The sequence below is a fragment of the Neopelma chrysocephalum genome, unplaced genomic scaffold (genome assembly GCF_003984885.1).
Source record: "Neopelma chrysocephalum unplaced genomic scaffold, ASM398488v2 Primary Assembly neopelma1_75, whole genome shotgun sequence".
Taxonomy (NCBI): Eukaryota; Metazoa; Chordata; class Aves; order Passeriformes; family Pipridae; genus Neopelma; species Neopelma chrysocephalum.
The window spans coordinates 4512059-4530256 of NW_020897736.1; the positions used below are offsets into that span (position 1 = coordinate 4512059).

Here is an 18198-nt window from a genome sequence, read left to right on the forward strand (position 1 = left end):
AAATACTTGTCTTTATCTATAAATGTTTCTTGTTCATTTTCAGTTTTGTGTATTGTGAACAAAACTGTGCAGAATTTCACAGAAAATCAACACTACATTTGCCATTAAATTACCAACATTATTTGTTGTAAAGGAAAGCATCAGACTGAGTCTGACTTTGTAGATTAAACTGACCAAAATGTTCATTGGGGAACCATTACTGTATTTATATAGGGACAGTAAATGTATGCACAGGACTTTTGACTGAATAGATATTTAAATACTCCAGTTACTTAAATGTGCATGCTGGAGAGACTTTTAGAACACTGGAAATGACAATGCTAAAAAAATTTATATTCACAAATTTATTTTCTTCATGGAGCTTCCCTTCATGAATAATAAAATTTAAAACAGAAAGAAATGTTTTATTATTCTAAAGATTAGTTATCATTACTATTGCACTGTAATATGTAGAAAATGTAGCACACTGAACTTTGGCCAAAATGAACTTCCATTAAACCACTGAGGCAGATGTAATTTAATACTATCATTCTATGGAGAAGATTGCTTTATTTTGGCTGCTGTCATTCTGGATTTGTATATATCAAGTTTCTGTGTAATGTAGGGTGAGCTGTTCCAAAAAAATACTAAGCAACACTAATTCTGTTTTACTAACAAATATTTGCCTGTCTCCTACTCACTAATTGTCTTACTCTTTTAAGGGGTTTAATCTTACACAAGTTTGCTTCTTTAAAGGGCTATGTGAGATTGAAAGGGATTGATCCCTGGTTTGGAACATATTGACAGTGACAGTTATATAGGGACAAATTCTGTCACAGTTTACACACTGTCCAGACCCATTATTGCATGAGTGAAAATCAGAGCAGTTGGCCCTTGGCCTCTTTATGAGCAAGGGGACTATTAAAGGTGAAACTTCCTTAGCTGTTCTCACTCAGATAATTCTTTAGGTTTCTATTTTTAGGACTTTTTTTATAAGTAAGTGATCATCTGTTCACTTTCATTATTCCTCAGATTCCTAAATACCTTTGTACATTAAGGCCCTCGTGTTCATTATCAATAATATAAAACTGAGAGAAAGTAAAATAAATGATGAGGGAAGAGAGAATCAAATGAGCTGCATTGGTGGTTCATAATTTATCACTTCTTCAACTCGAAAGACCCAAAATACTCAGTTGTAAATCGAAACCTGAATTTGAGGTGTTTCATATTGAAACATAAACAAGCAAAAAAAATACATTCTAATGAAAAGTATCATTTTACTGAAAACTCGCTTTTTCCATTAAAAATCCAAAACAAGGTAACATGATGCAGAGCTACTGATGAGTTCTTATTACAAGAAATCTCTCCATGTAGAGTAACTACACATAAGGCAACTAATAATAAAAAATCACAACCCTTCTTTGTCAGACTAAATTATATCTCCACTAATACGATTTCCCAGATTAGACTTTCTGCATGCTGGATAGGAAATCTTGTGGCTCAAAGATAAAACAGATTTAAGTGGTAGTAATTTCTTTCTTTGTAACCCAAGATTGACTTGCTCCTTATCAGGGAGAACCTTAAATTGTTTCAAACAAAAAGCAGAGGTAGTTAGTAGAGCTCTTAGATCAAAAGCTAGCCTAGGTCTGCACTTGGGGGTCAGTTGACTGCTAGACGAAGTGGTAAGTACTGCCTTCTGCAATAGGATACATTCTACCAGACTTTAGAATTAAGCTACTGAAAAAGAAGAGCCTAAAAAATTACATTTTGAACATTGTTAGTTTCAGAGTTTTCCAAGTCCTCCAACTAAAGTTGTCTAAAACCTCAGAGCAGCTTCCTTAAGTAATTAATTCACATAAATTTCCTAATGCTTAATTGCTTGCTAGTCAGTTGTATGCACTGATATTCTACTCCTTGAAATGTGCTTTTTATTGTTTAATTATGGATATTCTCATATAATAATGTTGCATCATTTTTTGCTGGATAAACAACAAAAAAACCCCGTTAATATATCATGAAACTCATTGATACTAAACATCTTCCATGGAAGCTCAGCCAACCTGGCACGTGGACTTGCCAACAGCTATAAAAGTGCTGTTTGCGTGGATGATACCAGGTCTGGCGTTCAAGAGCTGCAATATTTAGTGTTTCTTGACAGATCACCAGGGAGACTCCAAGGTTTAACTCACCTACCAGCTACTCCTGCTGTCACGTTACGCTCATCCCTCTGCTGTGCTCCGAGGCGGAACAGGCCGGGTGTACGAACCAGCTCAGGGCACTGCTGAACTAACTGCAGATCTGGGCAGTCTCCGTGTACAAACCAGCTCAGGGCACTGCTGAACTAACTGCAGATCTGGGCAGTCTCCACACCAGCTCCCCTGTGCACTGGGGCTCATTTTCACAGCCCTCCCTACAGTCAGCACAGGGGAACACTTTGCTTCAGCCATGCACTGCCTAAGAGGGTTTGAACAAAGGGACGTTGCACAGGAGGGGCAGACGTGGTTATATAATCTCTCCTGTCACCTCAGTGACAGTGGTGCAATAGTAGTGCTGAACGGGATGAGCTTGTATTACCATATGTTTATGTCAACAGTAATTAGCACACATTTTATGTGGCTCATTTGTCACATTAAAGCAGCAAATAATACAGTGACATTTTCTCAAAGGTAGACTAAGAAAAGCTGTAAGTTTGCCTTTCTCTTTCTTACCAACCAAGGTAGTTAAACTGACAAAGATTTAGGAAGAAGCCACATGGATGATTAAAGGTACAGAATGACCCCCATAAAAGTATGTTAGGACTCTTTGGAAGAAGTCACTTAAAGGAGGAAGTGATAGAGATCCATAAAATGAAGACTGTAATTGATGGAGTGGATAGGAATCAATTGTTCATTGCCCCTCAAATGGTAATAGCCAGAAGGTATGGAATGAAGCCAGTCAGGGGCATGTTAATAATCAACAAAAGGAGACAGTTCTTCACCTGACAAGTTGTAGAAGTCCTCGTTACTGGATGATCTACATGTTAAAATTATCAATGAGTTAAAAGGGAGCCTGGACAAATTCATATATAAGAAATCCACTGTTGGTAACTAAGGGTGCAGAATTCATATTCAGCCTAGAAATAAAAAATAAAGTCCTGGAGAAATACCATCTGTACTTGGCCTCTGGTTCATACTATGAGCCCGTTTTCAGGTATAAGATACAAGACTAGATGTGGCATTGGTTTGACCTACAAAGGCTGCTTTTATCTTAATATACTTTATATATTTATTCTGACTCAAGTCTTTTAATGAATTTTTTATGCTGACAATCCCTTACTCATGAGCACGCTCTCAGGCACGTGGGATTCTGGGGATTGTCCTGTGCAGGGCCAGGAGCAGGACTTGATGATCCTTGGGGGTCCCTTCCAACTCAGGATGTTCTGTGATTCTGTGATTATATGCACTGGTTTGTTGGGTTGTTTTTTTTCACAGGGGGTGAGATCAAAGGAAACGTCTCCTGATGTTTGAGCTTTTTGAAATACTATTTTAAATGTATCACTTTGCTTGTTTAATAGTGTAGATGACAGCTTAGGACTTACTGTCTGCGTGATAGTTACTGTTCACAAATGATGACCTGGTCTAGTTAGTCCTGTTGGAACAATGTCCTAGAACAATAATACAGAAATTCAGAGGGCAGTAGCCTATGTGGATCTCAGAATAGTTGAGGTAAGGAAATTTTTAATTCGTCTGATTAAATAATTCTTTTTCTAGAGTCATACTGCTACTATTCAAACCCATTTTAACTTGGATTTTAGTATCTTTTTGTTCCACTTTTCATTACCATCATATTATTAATAGGATTTAAAATCCACCCTGTAATGGTTTCCCAGAGACCATATTCTTTAGAGAAATAAGCCACAATACTGGAAATAGGGAGGTTTTTGAATTCTCTTTTCAGCTTTGTGACTGATTCACATGACTTTGAACAAATCATATAAATATCTGTGCTGTCTCTAAATTGAAGATAACAGCAGCCTTATAGGAATGCTTTTAAAGTAAACTATGTGAAATTCTATGAAGACTTAAATTATGATTTACCAGTGTTTTTGAAATACTGCTTTAGGGATGGAAAAGCATGCTAATGAGCCTTGGGTGAGTAGAACTAGTTATGTTTTGTGGTTGGCTCAAAGTGATCTGTCATATGAATCAGAATACGTGGGATGCAAGTGGAGTCTACGTGCAGATGGGTTTATTCTTTCTGTGTATTTCTCATGGTTCTTCACGAGGAGCAAATATCTGCTTTCACCTTGTTCAGTGAGAAAGCCTGTCCTAGGACTCCTGCAGAACCTCATAGGCACAACATTGTCTATTTTATCTGCATAACAGTTACACTCTTAAGCCCCCAAGGAGCATCTGGCCCCCTCTGACCTACCTACCTGCCAGGTGATGCTGTGGTGTAGTCTGGGGTGCAGTCCCCCTAAATGTGGCCGTGAGAATGCTCTGAGTTACTTCTCTGCAAGAACTGCAGTGCATCCAGAAGGAAGGTGTTGCATTCTTAGGTGTTGCTCAGACATACATCTGAGATGTTGCCAAATTGTGCAGGGAAATCTGGCATCTGAGAAGCTCTGTGTTTTAACAGGTCAGGCGTACACTGCAGAGATATAAATAACATTTATACAGATGATTCAAACAGTCCTTGCCCTAAGGAGCTTCTGAGTGTCTAAAGTTGAATGGAAACAAGGCATTGCTCTGAGATAGGCAAAAGTTATTTCCTTCTATTACATAGTTCTCACAGTTTTTTTTCCTTAGAGATATTTTCTTAGAGAAGCCTAAACTCTAAGAACTTGGGTAGTAAAATGTGGTTTTTTTCAGTTTCTAGTAATGAAGTCACACATATTTACAGCATTATCATCTAAGAATCCCAAGTAGCAATTACTAATTACAAAGAGGGGGAAGATACTCCTCATTGTACTGAGCAAACGAAGCCATGATGAATTAAAGAGACTTTCTCTGAATCACAAGAAACTAATGTGGAGCTAGAAATTGAGCCCAGACCTCCTGACATTCGGTTCACTGTTTCAGTCATATGACCATCCTTTTCCAAGTATCAAATATGTACACAAGGCTCTTCAGTTTAGTCTTCACATTAGTTTCCAATGATACTTTGCCCTTTCACTCATTTTAGCAAAAAGGCAAACATTTGCCCATTTGTCTCAATAGTAAGTAGAAACTGCTCTCTATGCAGACGATTTCCTCTCCATTCACATGCTTCTCATCCCCGTATTAGAAGGCCAGCCTGTGTCAGCAAGGGCCTGTTTAAATTAGAAACCAAATAATATTTCAGGGATGCCTTGGGCTGTCTTGTGGAGAGGGTTCTTCGCAACCCTTGCCAGTTACTACTTGGTGGTCCTGCCAATCCTTGCTCAGTTTCAAAACAGAAGTTGCTCAAGCTGAGGCAGCGCTGCAAGCCCGGCGTACGCAGCTGGGCAGCTGGTGAGCCAGGACGGAGCGAGGCCTGGCTCAACCAGGCACAGTTCACCAGTGCAGGGACAGGGGAGTGGCACTGTCCTAATTGTTAACATTCCTCCTCTGCAAGACTTCTGATATTTATTTAATAAGCCCAGGCTCATAAAGTCTAAACAATTTAGGCAATCAAGTGGTAGCTGATGTGTATGTGGAGATAGAGATGCAGCCAGACTAAGTGAAGGGTGAAATGCTCAATTTCTGACTTTGCAAAGCTTCATCTGGCAGTTGCAGATGAAGTAATACCTCAGGCAGCTGTGCCCAAGAGTGGAGTATACATTGTGAGTACCCCAGGAGCTGTATTTCAGGCCAGGTTTGCACAGCCACAGCTCCTGGTTAAGTGTCCATGACCTGTCAGCTGGCATGGTCTTCTCGGCCAGTGAGAAATACTGAACTCCTGATATCCTGATATCTCTTGCCAGTGGCAACAAAAATTAGGGATGTGGTATTGCTGTGTTCTCAGAGGGAGGAAGGGCAGGTTCAGCAGAACTGGCTGAAACATGCAGCCATTCCCACAGCCCAGCAACACGTTTGTAAATAGGCATGCCTTCACAGGTATAGAGTGAGCACCTAGAGACTGCTGTGTGTGGAGATTTGGTCTTTTCTGTGGAGCTGTTGTTGAGTATTTTAGCATTAAATGGGAAAAAATCATCATTACACTCATTAGCATTTCATTCAGAATCATTTCCAACTTAGAGTGGAGCAGAGACATGTGGTGACTGGATGTTAAACTTTCATCCATGGGATAAAGAGGAAATGAGACTTCTTGGAGTGGACATGGGACAAAGGAGGAAAAATGAATTTTGAGGAATCTGGGAGATGGCTTTTGTATAAAAGAAAAGAGCATCAAAATGCATGATGTTTCTATGCTTTCTCAAGAAAAATTTTATCTCTAGAAAGAAAAGCATTATCTCTACTTCAGCTCATCTTCAAAATACACAAAGGAAAGGCGGCACAGAAAAAGGGAGTAATTTTAGTGATTGCACTTTCAATGTTCCCTCATTAATGGCCTTTTTCTAGTAAGAAGTCATTTACCACGTTGGATTCAGAGATCCACTTTGCATAGTTTTAGAGTAACTTTGTTAATGTTCTTTTGATACCTTCTGCTTATCAGCCCAAGGCTTATTGGCCATTGTGAGCTGAATAAATTGGTTGTTACTGCATTTGCAAACAGTTCAGCCTGATTACATTCATCTAAGCACCAATTTTACAGCTTTGTCTCTGGTGCCATTACAGACCTTGAGCGAGGAGCAGGCAGGCACCCTGCACATACCTCTCTCTCAGCGTGGTGATTTACTGCCTCTGTCTGCTGCCTTTTACAGCTGTGTGCTGGCTAATGTCCCTGTCTTGCTGCTTAGCTTGATTCAGTCCTGTAATGCTACATCCTGAGTGTGGAATCTGAATCTGACTTTGCCAACAAGCTGGAAAATGGCTTTTCTAAAGTTCTTTTCCCATCTTCCCTGTGGTCAGCTTGTGCTTAGAAAAACAAACTGGTCAGGTTCATAATAGGTGGACAGGGATACTTGCCTTTTGACCCACTTCTTTTTGACTAGTCTGTGTTCTTTGACCATTCTCCAAGGGTTCTCTTGTGTTTTGTTTTGACTTGGCCTGATAGCTGAAAGCTTTACTGTAAATTATTATTTTTGACAGTTATGACAATGATATTCCACCCTCCCATAGTATCCTCTGACCTGCAAGTATCAGAATGCACAAAGATATGCCCAAAATGTCACAAAAGAATGCACATCACATATAGCTATGAATTAGTTCAGATAAACAATGTAAGCAGAGTACAGTATCTCAAGGAGAAATGACAAGCACCACTGATTAGAATATTTACAGGGAGAAAAGGTTTCTGAGTATTTCTGATTGTGGAGTCAGTGCATTAAAATAGTATAGAGTAACAACTTGCCATTTTTCTGTAAGCTACTGAGATGCACATGTAGGTGGATTAAACTAATTAACAAAATACCGGCTATTGAGATGGAAGGGTTTGAAGTAAAGAAGGAAGGTGGGAGGAAGACAACTACAAGAGTTAAGCATCTAAACAAGGATACTCTTAAAAGCATCTGGCTATGGTGGGTCTTGTGGAGACTGAATAGTTGGTACAGAATAAAAGGGAAAAGGGGCCATGTGGCATCCTGGTTGATAGCAGCTTATACCCCTTGATGTGTGAGAGACAGTGGTTTCAGAACTCTGTCCTTATTTCCTTTGTTTTCTCACTAGTTCATATGATGTAAACAGAATAAAAGTACCATCCTTAACCCTGGCTGAAGGTTCACATGTTAATATTTTTTCAGGTGGAACTTGCAGAAATTTGCACAAAGAGCGAACGTTACATTGGCACAGAAGGTGGAGGGATGGACCAGTCGATCTCTTTTCTGGCAGAAGAAGGAACTGTATGTGGATGTTTGTAATCTAAACTAACGCTGTAATACTAATTTATGGAAACAAAAAATACCTTCACAGGTGTCTAGCAGAAAGACAAGAAACTGAAGTACCTTAGTAAGCAGTATAAGCACCACTGGTGTACAAATGAAATGGGAATTAAATGTATAAACTTGTGTTCAATTGAGTATGACAGTTTTGAATAAGATGGGGAAAATGAGAAATGGCAAGGAGGAAGGAAAAGATGTGGGGAAAAGATGTACTCTAGAAGAGCACCAGGTTCCACACTATTTGGCTAATTCATTGCTGAACTCAGAATGTTTCCCATATAATGAAGTCTGAATGGTCGGCATGCCTTGTATTCAGTGAAAATGGGATAATTATTACAAAAATGCTTTCTTGAAAATTCTCATAACCAAACAGTTCTAGGATGTTTTGCCAGGTTCAGTTGCAAAGACAATGGAGACTTTTTTTCACTAGTTTTGCTAATTCCAGACAATTCTGTGGCTGGATTCTGAGGTAGAAGGCATTTAGCTGTTTTAAACGTGGTGACAGAAGGTGGACTAGCTATGATAAACAGGACCTGCCAAGTTATGCCTGAGTGCTTGCAGTGGAATTTGCAGTGGAGTTCATCCCTGTCCCAGAAAATGCACAGGACTGTGACTGTTTCAACCTCAAACCTGTCAAAGCACTTTTATTGAAATTGATGGAGCATTTCACAAAAACCTTTACTTTCCTTATGATTATGGTATTATATCTCTACAGCTTTTGTTCCTTAGTGCCATATCTTGGATGAGCTTACACAGATCAAAACTATTTTCTAGAATTACACCAAACATTTAATGCTATCATGAGACACATGTATTTTCAGTGTCACATCACCTGCACCTGCTCTGCACCTTCCCTTCATGTTTATACCATTAGCAGTAAAAATACAGCTCCATGAATGATGATGTATTGTTGGCGTGCACACAGATGATCATGTAAGTGGAAGCTTTTCTAATATATAGAGGTGGTGATCAAAAAGACAAAGAAAATGTTAGAAAAGATTAGAAAAGAAATTGTGAACAAACCAGAAAATATCCTTGCTTCAGTTTACTTGCAGCTGAATGCAGTTCTGGCCTCCCATCTTAAAAAATATACTAGAACAAGAAAAGTACAGTAAAGGACACTGAGGTTGATCAAAGCTATTATTCTATATGAGCATTGACTGAATAATTTAAAGCTTTTCTGTTTGGAAAACAAGAAGCTTAGAGGGTGATACTTTGAAGCTTTGTAAAACCCCTAAATGAGTAAAGAGAAGGTAAATGGAGAATTCAATGCAATGCTTTTCATAACTGAAGAACTAATAGAAACACAATGACATTAGCAAGCAGCTTGTTAAAAACAAACAAGGAAGTTTGGGGTTTTTTTCCAAAACATTCATTGTTAAATTGAGAAATACCGTACATTGTGGAAGGCAGAAGTTTTAAAAGGGTTCAAAAACGACCTTCTTGGATACACTATTAGAGTATTAGCCTATTTGTAGCTATTAAACATAATAGTTGGATGTTTCTTCCAGTGTAAGTATAACCACTGTAATCTTTGCTTATGGGAAGCTAGAAAAATATACCCCAAAAAAAGATTGCTTTGTGTATATCCTTTTTTTAATTCCCCCTAAATAGCCATTTATGGCTACTGTTGGAATCAGGACACTAGACCAGCTTAGGGGTGCATTCTGATCTAATGCAGCAGTTCTTAAAGGGTATATTTAAATGTAAGCAAGTCTGTCTCTCTTGATAGTGACTCTGTGGTGTGGTCCAGGATCTCAATGGCAGGGAGTAACACACATGCTGTACATAATGTACAAGCAGATTTGTCATTGTTTATTTAGCACTCGAGCTGCTCAAGGAACTCTCTGGGGGTGAACAATGCCAAAGCCAGTAAGACGTCCCTGCTTGCAGAGTTACAGTCTATTCTAAGAAGCCAAAGCAGGGCACATGATTTACAACTTATCCCAATGAAAAACCAGATGTGAATTTAATCTCTTGATTACATTACATCCTGAATTATTTAATTAATGGATGCCTAGCTCGTTCCATGAAAAGGTCACAAATGTTGGGAACATCTTACGCAGCCTGTGTAAGCATCTGTGAGGCAAGGCAGTCTCTTATGTCAGAAAGGAGACGGTAACTACATTTTTAGACGTAGTTTTAACTTCTCTGGTTGTCCATATGTGCCATGATCAGTGTCTCCAGTGAGTCCTAAAATGTTGGTACTATCCTGTACCTCAGTGAACTAATCTTGATGTAGTGGAAAATCAGAAGACTGAGGGGGAGATGGACATTGATGAAGGGGCAGGGAATGCGAAGCCCCTTGTTTTAGTAGCAGGCACATTAGCTTCAGCCAGGCCTGCTACTTTTCTGTAGATCAAAGAAAAACTGTTGTCTTAAACAGGCAAGAAAAATAGGTTGGGTGGGGTTCTGTGAAATGCTGAAAAAACCCAAAGACTTAATGGAAACATTTTAAAATCCAGCTACAGGGAAAGGTTTGAAATGTATGTGTAACTTGACCAATGAGGTTAAACCTCTTTTCTCACTGTTTCATGTCAGCTTTCTTTCTTTAACTGTCTCTGGACTTTCAAGAGAAAAAACATGCAAATTTGCATTTGATTTATAGAACTAAGTGCTCTGTTAGCTAGTAGTAAATTAAAACTAACCATTCATTTTTCTTTCAATAGGCCAAGTTGATAGAGTTCAATCCACTGAGGGCAACTGATGTTAGACTTCCAAGTGGAGCAGCGTTTGTTATTGCAAACAGTTGTGTTGAAATGAATAAAGCAGCAACTTCTCATTACAATATTAGGGTAATGGAGTGTCGGCTGGCTACAAAGGTAAGGCATGGCTTATGTCAAACTCTAATGAAACCTTCATCTAAATATGTGCTTTTTTCCACTGCTGACCAGTTGTGTCTTTAACACCTGGCTAGGTGCTACTTTAAGTATAATTTTTCTTTCCAGAACCAGTCACCTCCATCTGCAGGAGCAGAACTCCTGCTGAGCTTAATGGAAGTCCAAGGATTTTGTCCTTATATAGAAGATTATGTGATTTAGTTCTATTAAATTTATTTTGTATTATATTTCAGTGGAGGAAATAAGTCTATTTTTCAGAAAAAAATATTCTCACTTAATAAGATAGACTGTTTCTAATTAAAGTTGCATAATGACAAATAATGGAAAGCAATCAGTATGGTCACATGTTTATATGTATATATGGCAACAGCAGTGTATTTTCTAGGATTTAGAGAACATCAAAGCTACTAGTTGGAGGCCTGGAAGTAATATTGGAAATGCTGAATAGCAGCATGTATGTCAGTGTAAAGTTAAAAAACAGGCTTGAATCAAACCCCAACATTTACATTGTACTGCCAGTTTACAGCTTGACATTATCTCTAAAATGTATGGAAATTGAACAGAAAAAAATCTAAATTCTGCTTCAATTCTGGATTTTGTACGTTCAGGAATATGTAGATGTAGGGCATAATTTGAGTTTTTTATGCGAAGACAGTTCATTTTTCTTTGTTTAGAGTAAATGAGGAGTAAGCATAAAGTTTCACTGCAGTTATTCCCAGCATAGAGTGCTGTGTGAAAGAACAGAATTTGGGTGACAAAGTCTAGAAGAAAGTTTTGAAAACCAGCGTGGAATTCCTTGCCACAAAACATTTGGCCAATATCTGATGAATATTCAGAAGTTCTTTGAACATCTGTTGGCATCATGATTCTATAAAACAGTAATTTCTTTTATGTTTTAGTTAGTGCTAAAAAAATAGTAGAAGAGATGATCAGATACTGACAAAATGTATTATAAAATAATGTGTTGAGATATTTTTCGAGGAGGGAAGCTAAACCTCAGATGACTTTTTCAATGGGCTATAAACACAAGTATTAAAAAAAATAGCTGCATTTCAGTTGTATATAAGGTGAGGTAAAACTATAGCACCAATGACCATAGTTAAAGCTGTTGTCACTGAAGTTAATAAAAAGATTCTTATGCCACTGAGAAAACAAATATAAGGACCTGTCTATATGATAGTTCTGGTATAACTGATAGACTTCTAATTTAGGATAGCTACTTCACTAAATATGTGTTTTTTAGGAAGAGCTTCTTTTGGAAATTTGGATTTTTTGCATAAGAAATAGAGAGCCTTCACAGATGATCTATTCTAAAAGGCAAAGTGCAACAATGAGTGCATTAAGCTGTAAGAGCTTTTGAAGTATTGTTCCATGTACCAGATTTTGTGAGCTGAATCACAGTTTTCTAAAGTGCTTTAACTTATTAGTCCCGTGCAGTAAACTAAAAAGGTAGTAAGGAAAGATCTTTTTTTTAACATTCCTGTCAGCTATGATGCAATCTCTAAAAAGGTACTTTTAGCAGATGCTTGATTGTAAGGAGACTAACAACATACACCTGTCTGTTTTTAAACATATGCTACCCAGATGGAAAGTTGAACACACTATAAAAATACGTTGAGCCAGGAAAAGACTGTCTTTAGGAAGAGGTCACAGTGGGGTGAAGGAGGGCAGGTATGTAAGTGGAAACAGGGAAGTCTTTTAAGCACCATTAAGCTAATGGAACTATGAAATAACATGCTGGGCCTTACAATAATGCTTTAAAAGAAATGCTCATTCTAAGAGCCTTAGGATAGGCTTTTTTCCCCCTTTCTGCTTTAGGTAATTCTAGAATTTCAAACTGCTTGCAGAAAGCTCTATGTAAGTAAAGATGCCAACACAACATATCCCTGCTGGCATTAATGTAAAACATTTTGATATCAGTCCGTCCTACACCAAGTGAACTTGTGATCATCCTCACAAAATTATCTTTCTTAGATTCTGTTCCTTTTCCTTCCCTTCTAGAGAGTCATTCTTGTGCTCAGTTCTTTTTTTTTATCCCTTTCTCTATTCTTGGAGCAGCCTCTGAGTGCTTTCTTGCACTCTGTGTGTTTAAAGACACTTAAATTCTGCAGAGCACTCACAATTCCAAAGAAAATTAACTTGTACCTCATCCTCCCGAAGCCTCACCCAGTGGGTGCTGCAGGAGCGTTGGTGAGCGCCGCGCTCTGCCCCGCTCGCCGTGTGTGGTTCCCTCCACTGTCAGCTGGAGCCTGTGCCAAGAATGTCTGCAACTGGAATGCCATAGAGTTCACCAAGTAGTGTTTGTTAAATGTGGAAAGATGCTCAGATGGCATTGTAGAAATGTAATGTGTAAGAAAGTGATGTTGCTACAGAAGTATTTCTGGACTTATTCCTAGTCAGACTTTCTTTTATTTATATTTGTTCCATCGTTTTTACCAAGTATGTTTTCCTCTCAGTTACTTACAGTGCTCCAGTGTGCCTGTTGAACAATAAAGGACAATAAAGCCCGCAGATGCTATATCCTGGCACTTCAGAGCCAGCTGCATGATGTCCACATCTTTAATCCATCTAGTCAGAGATCATGAAGAAAATATCCAACTGTGGAAGCAGTGTTGGGATTACTTTTGTACATTAAAGAGATGGGATTCTTTTCCCCCATTTCTGTTCTGTGTCCATTACAATGTGAGCTGCTGCAGCTAGACTGTTTTCAAAAACCATTTCTGTTTGCCCATAACATTTTTCCCAGTGCTGTTAGAATAGAAGCTTTGCTGGAATCAGGACAGACCTTTCCAGCAAGGCCGTGCCCGCTGGCCCAACAGGGCCGGTTTCCATTTGGAACATTTGACCTGTAAAACCCCAGCCTAGTTGGCTCACCTGAAATACAGCATCTCCCTTGAGTACAGAAATGGGAACAGATGTGACAATGCATGTGGTATATTTCTGCAGGGGATTATTTATTCAAAAAGGAAGTAGGAAAATTTTCGTTGCCTTATAGAACATTATTGTTTATAAATTCCTAGTTCTGTTTAACTTCTGGTAGTAAAGTCTAGGGGATGCTGAATATTAGGATTAAAGCACAAGGAAAAAACATTTCCATTCAGTTAGCACCTTAAAGCAGATCTAAAAACATGACACAAAGGTGCACCACCATACAAAATATTTAAGTATTTAAGTAAAATGAAGCAATAATTGTTATTCTAACTTACCAATAAGTAAGCTAAAAAAAAGTTACATAAAGGCTGTGGAGTTCTAGGTACTCAGGGCCTTTGAAAAAGAGATCAGAAGTGACTTAATCATTCTTTTACAAGAAAATTTCTCTCCCTGATTTCTGCATTAGCCACTAAACAGTACTGCTTCTTTCCCTACCATTGAACAGAGAAAATTATGTTTAAATGGCGACAGAGTTATATGATTAGGATTTTGATTGGATTTTGTTTGTTCTGCTCTTCTGAGCCTCACATAAATCTCAGCAAGTCACTAGATGGCACCAAAAGTAGTTAATTTTTAGATACTGTAGTAAAGCAAAACTGGAGGAGCCCCTGCAAAGGCGCTGTTGGAGAAGAGCAAGAATCTACGGCAGATAGTTGGGCAGTGGATCTTCTGCCTAAATTTCATGCTGTAACTTTGCACAAAACAAAGCAAATACATTTCAGACATGTATGTAAATTCCATGACTTTTTAACCAGGAAGTTAAGTGGCTTTGCTGAACGGAGACATAAATGATTTCAAACAAATCTCGCTCAAAACCAGCGCTTATTGAAAAGAGTAACAAAACACACTGGGTGAAATCTTGGCCCTGTTGATGAGGGGTTTGAACCTTGAAAAAGGATTTCACTCTCTGATCTTGTTGCACTGGTTTAAAGTCTTTGCAAACATACAGCCTGATCTGGCATACTTGGAAATTTTAATCTCAATTTAAATGGTGCAGAACTGGAGATGAGCCATGTGCTTATGAACACAGTAAAACGACAGTGCTGTGTCCCTGCTAATCTGTGTCTTGCTTTGTAGCAATCTGTTGAAATCAAAGCTGATATGTCAGTAGGATCCCACAGCGACCATTTAATATTCTTCCATAATTCATAACATCAAAAATATTTCCCCTTGTGAGGAAAGCTGCTTTGCTCAACCATTTTCATTAGGCACGAGAGAGCATCAACACATACAACAACCTTCCAGGGAAAAGCCTGTTTGGCATATTGCCCTTCAGGATTGTGGTGTTGAAGTAACTACTGTCAATTGCCAAAACATCACAAAGATCCACAGAGCACAATATCATTGCCAGCAATGAGGAAAGCAGATGCATCTATAACTAATTAACCTCACAGCAACCATGTAGGAATGGAACAGATTCTGACCCACACATCGTAATGTTCCTGTAAAGGCTCAAAAGTCCCTTTAAATTGGATATTAAAAGAAGGTACTTAAAATGTGCCTTAAACTCTAGAGATTGAGAAAGGTTACAGTTATTCTCCAAACAAATCTTATGATCACTTTCAAATTTTTAAGGCTATTACGAGCAAGGGTTTTAATGACAACCTTAATGTTCATCAGAAAATTCCAGGAGCGTATTGGAAAGGTCAAACTGAGATTTAAACGTTAGAGCAAATGCTAATGGTACAGAAATAGACTTTTTAAGGACTGTTAGTGTTACAATATCACAGCATTTTTACAAGCAGTTGTCCAGATGGGATTGTAAAAGGTAAATAAGTGCTTGAAGTAACAAAGCTCATGGAAAAGGATAAATCATTTACTTGATTCCACACAAATAATGCCAGTAGGATTTTTACAGACAGTATCTGATTTGAGGGAAGAATAGCTGTCATTCACAGACCTTTTGTAAATAAATATGATTGCCTGCTGCATAATAATAGAAAGTTTCTGATGGTTCCCAATTAAGAAGTGAGAAGAGAAAATGGGCCCTTACAGGTATTTACAGATAATTAATTGTTCGAAACAGGAAAGTACAATATTTTCTGTTTGTTTGTTTGTTTTTTAATTTCAGCTTCTCTCAAAGTCAAAAGGCTTGGACTGGAAAAAAATGTTGAGGCTCCATGATGTGCAAAGCAAGCTAGGAGTTAGCCTAGAGGAAATGCTGACCATTGTCGAGGAGGTATTACATCCTGAGCCTTACAGCACAGAGGAAATTTGTAAATGCCTGGGAATTAGCCTGGAGGAGCTGCGCTCTCAGATCCTTAGTCAAAACATTCAAGATGGTAAGCATATATGAAATGGTGGGCTTTACTGTACAATGTTTGTATTATATAAAAAGGTTATGCATTAATAAGTAGTGCAGGTGGAAGTCTTGCCAGAATACTCACCCAGAATCTTGGTTAGCAACTGAAAGAATTGATATCATCATCAATTGATATTTTCATTCTAATTTGTGACTTTGAAAAAATAGACCAAACTTTGATTTTGATTGAACTGTTTCTAAAATGATGGAAACAGCAGATCCCTTAGTATTTCAGATTAGCCTATGCTGTTTGAGTCATTTCTAAATAACCCAGTTTTTTTTTCAAGGGAAGAGTCTAAACTAGGCTTCCTTTTTAGGCAGTAAGTACAAGAAAACTGAACATTTTGGATGGTTACAGAGTCATTAAAATGAAGCCTGTTTGCTCTCACTTAACTGGTGTTAAAGACCAGCATAGATGGGCTTGTGTTTCTATTTTTGGACTGATAAATACCTGGTCACTTCCTAAAACATGCACTGGGCAGCAAATCATCTGGGTCTCTCCTGGGAAAAGTTTCTGTCACTATCACTATTTCTTTTTCTTTTAGGAAAATGTTGGTGGAGGTGAACAATTTACTCTTTAAAGTATTTCCCTTGTATTATTGTTTATGATTATACCATACAGTCATGAGCATTGTCACACATGGAATGGATCCTGAAAGGGTCGCTAATAACAATGACTAATAAAGAATTTATTAAATAATTCATTTGCATTCATAACAGGTTTCCAATTGAGATCAGAATATTTCTTTAAGAACTACATAGAATCCTTCTTCCTTGTTTCCATTCTGTAGCCTTAATAGCTCTATTTTTTTGTAGCTGGCTTATATCCTTGCCAGTCCTTGCCAAGACTGCTTTCAGGAATGTATACATTTGATGTATATAAATCCATAATAGAGCTATCTATACTGACACTTATATTTAAATAATCCATCTATCTGGAGTGACTGTTTTATATGTTGACCAAGGACCAGGTCCTGAATCTCTAACCTGTTTTGCACCCCAGTGGTATCAGGCAGTATGAAACTTTTACTGTCTAATTACACTGCCAGAGGGTACCAGGATGGACTAGGATATCTTAATCCAGCTCTTTATCTCCATAGAAAGAGTTTTGATAACTCTGTGCTGTCTGTACATGAGGAATATACTGAACCAGGTACCTGCACTCTGTAACATTTTCATGGGAAACTCCAAGGTTGTAAATCTCTTACGCTGTCCCCGTACTCTCCCCTTCACGAAGCAAGACTATTAACTTAGAGATGTTTATACTCCTTACACCTGGTTTGTAAAACAAAATTCTACAGTTCTGGAGAATCGAGTTGTTTATACAGGTTATCTTGATTTTTTTCAAAAAACAAAGTCTGGATAAAAAATTGAGACATAAAAGCTACAGAAGAAACTCAAAGGAAATTTTATACTGTAGCTCTGAATACCATTTGCAGATGTTTGCTGAACAGAATCTCTTAAACTTGCATGACCATGATTTCATTTGATAAGACCAATTAAAAAGGGTTACGCTGAAAGCGTCTTTGCATGTACAATATAAAATTAAATAACATATTTCTGTAAAACATGTGCAAAGAAGAAACAAGACAGACACAGAAAGAAAGAATCTAAATCCAGAGTTTGTTTTTTTTATACAGTACACGGATTACGTGTTACATTGGCTTTGGAAAAGCACAGGCTGTTTGATTAAAATACTTTTCTTATTTCCCCTCTGCTTTCCCACTCTTATTTTAATGACAATGCCTGGCTTCTTCATGTGAGAGAAAACATACCATCCAATCAGTAACCTCTGCAGAGAATTTCAGCATTGTTGAACTACTTTGTTCAATGTGAAGAACAAACCATAACATTTAGGATATCTTTCTTTCTTTGTATACATTCTATCAACTTTTTTGATAAAATATTATAATATTAAGGGTAAATTATTTACATGCAAATTTCCATTTATATAATTTATTGCATTCTGAGTTTTTTCTGTGGCTGAATAGATATTGTCAGTAGTTTTAATTTTTTCTGTTATTCAAAGCCCAGTGATCATTACAAATACTGTTTTTTACTGGCATTGTATCTCATGTTTAAGTATTATTTTAACCTTAAGTCCAGCTTTCCCTCCGCTACTTCTTCAGTGACAGTAACAAAGTTTTATCAGTATATAATGATGACCAGATAAAAACTCTGTATCTCAAAGGAAAATGGTATGGACA

The 18198-nt window shown here is 37.8% G+C and overlaps 1 protein-coding gene across 5 annotated transcripts in view; it reads left to right on the plus strand.

The window, feature by feature from the left end:
• The window catches only part of GALK2 (galactokinase 2), a 46153-nt gene that overhangs the window by 15103 nt on the left and 12852 nt on the right, over positions 1–18198 (plus strand). For 4 of the 5 annotated variants that reach the window (XM_027688463.1, XM_027688469.1, XM_027688465.1 and 1 more), the window contains 3 exons: positions 7781–7879; positions 10588–10740; positions 15761–15971. In XM_027688463.1, coding sequence (XP_027544264.1) covers positions 7781–7879; positions 10588–10740; positions 15761–15971 — 463 coding nt within the window. The remainder of the gene's footprint in view (positions 1–7780; positions 7880–10587; positions 10741–15760; positions 15972–18198) is intronic. The other variant, XM_027688464.1, reaches the window with a different exon arrangement.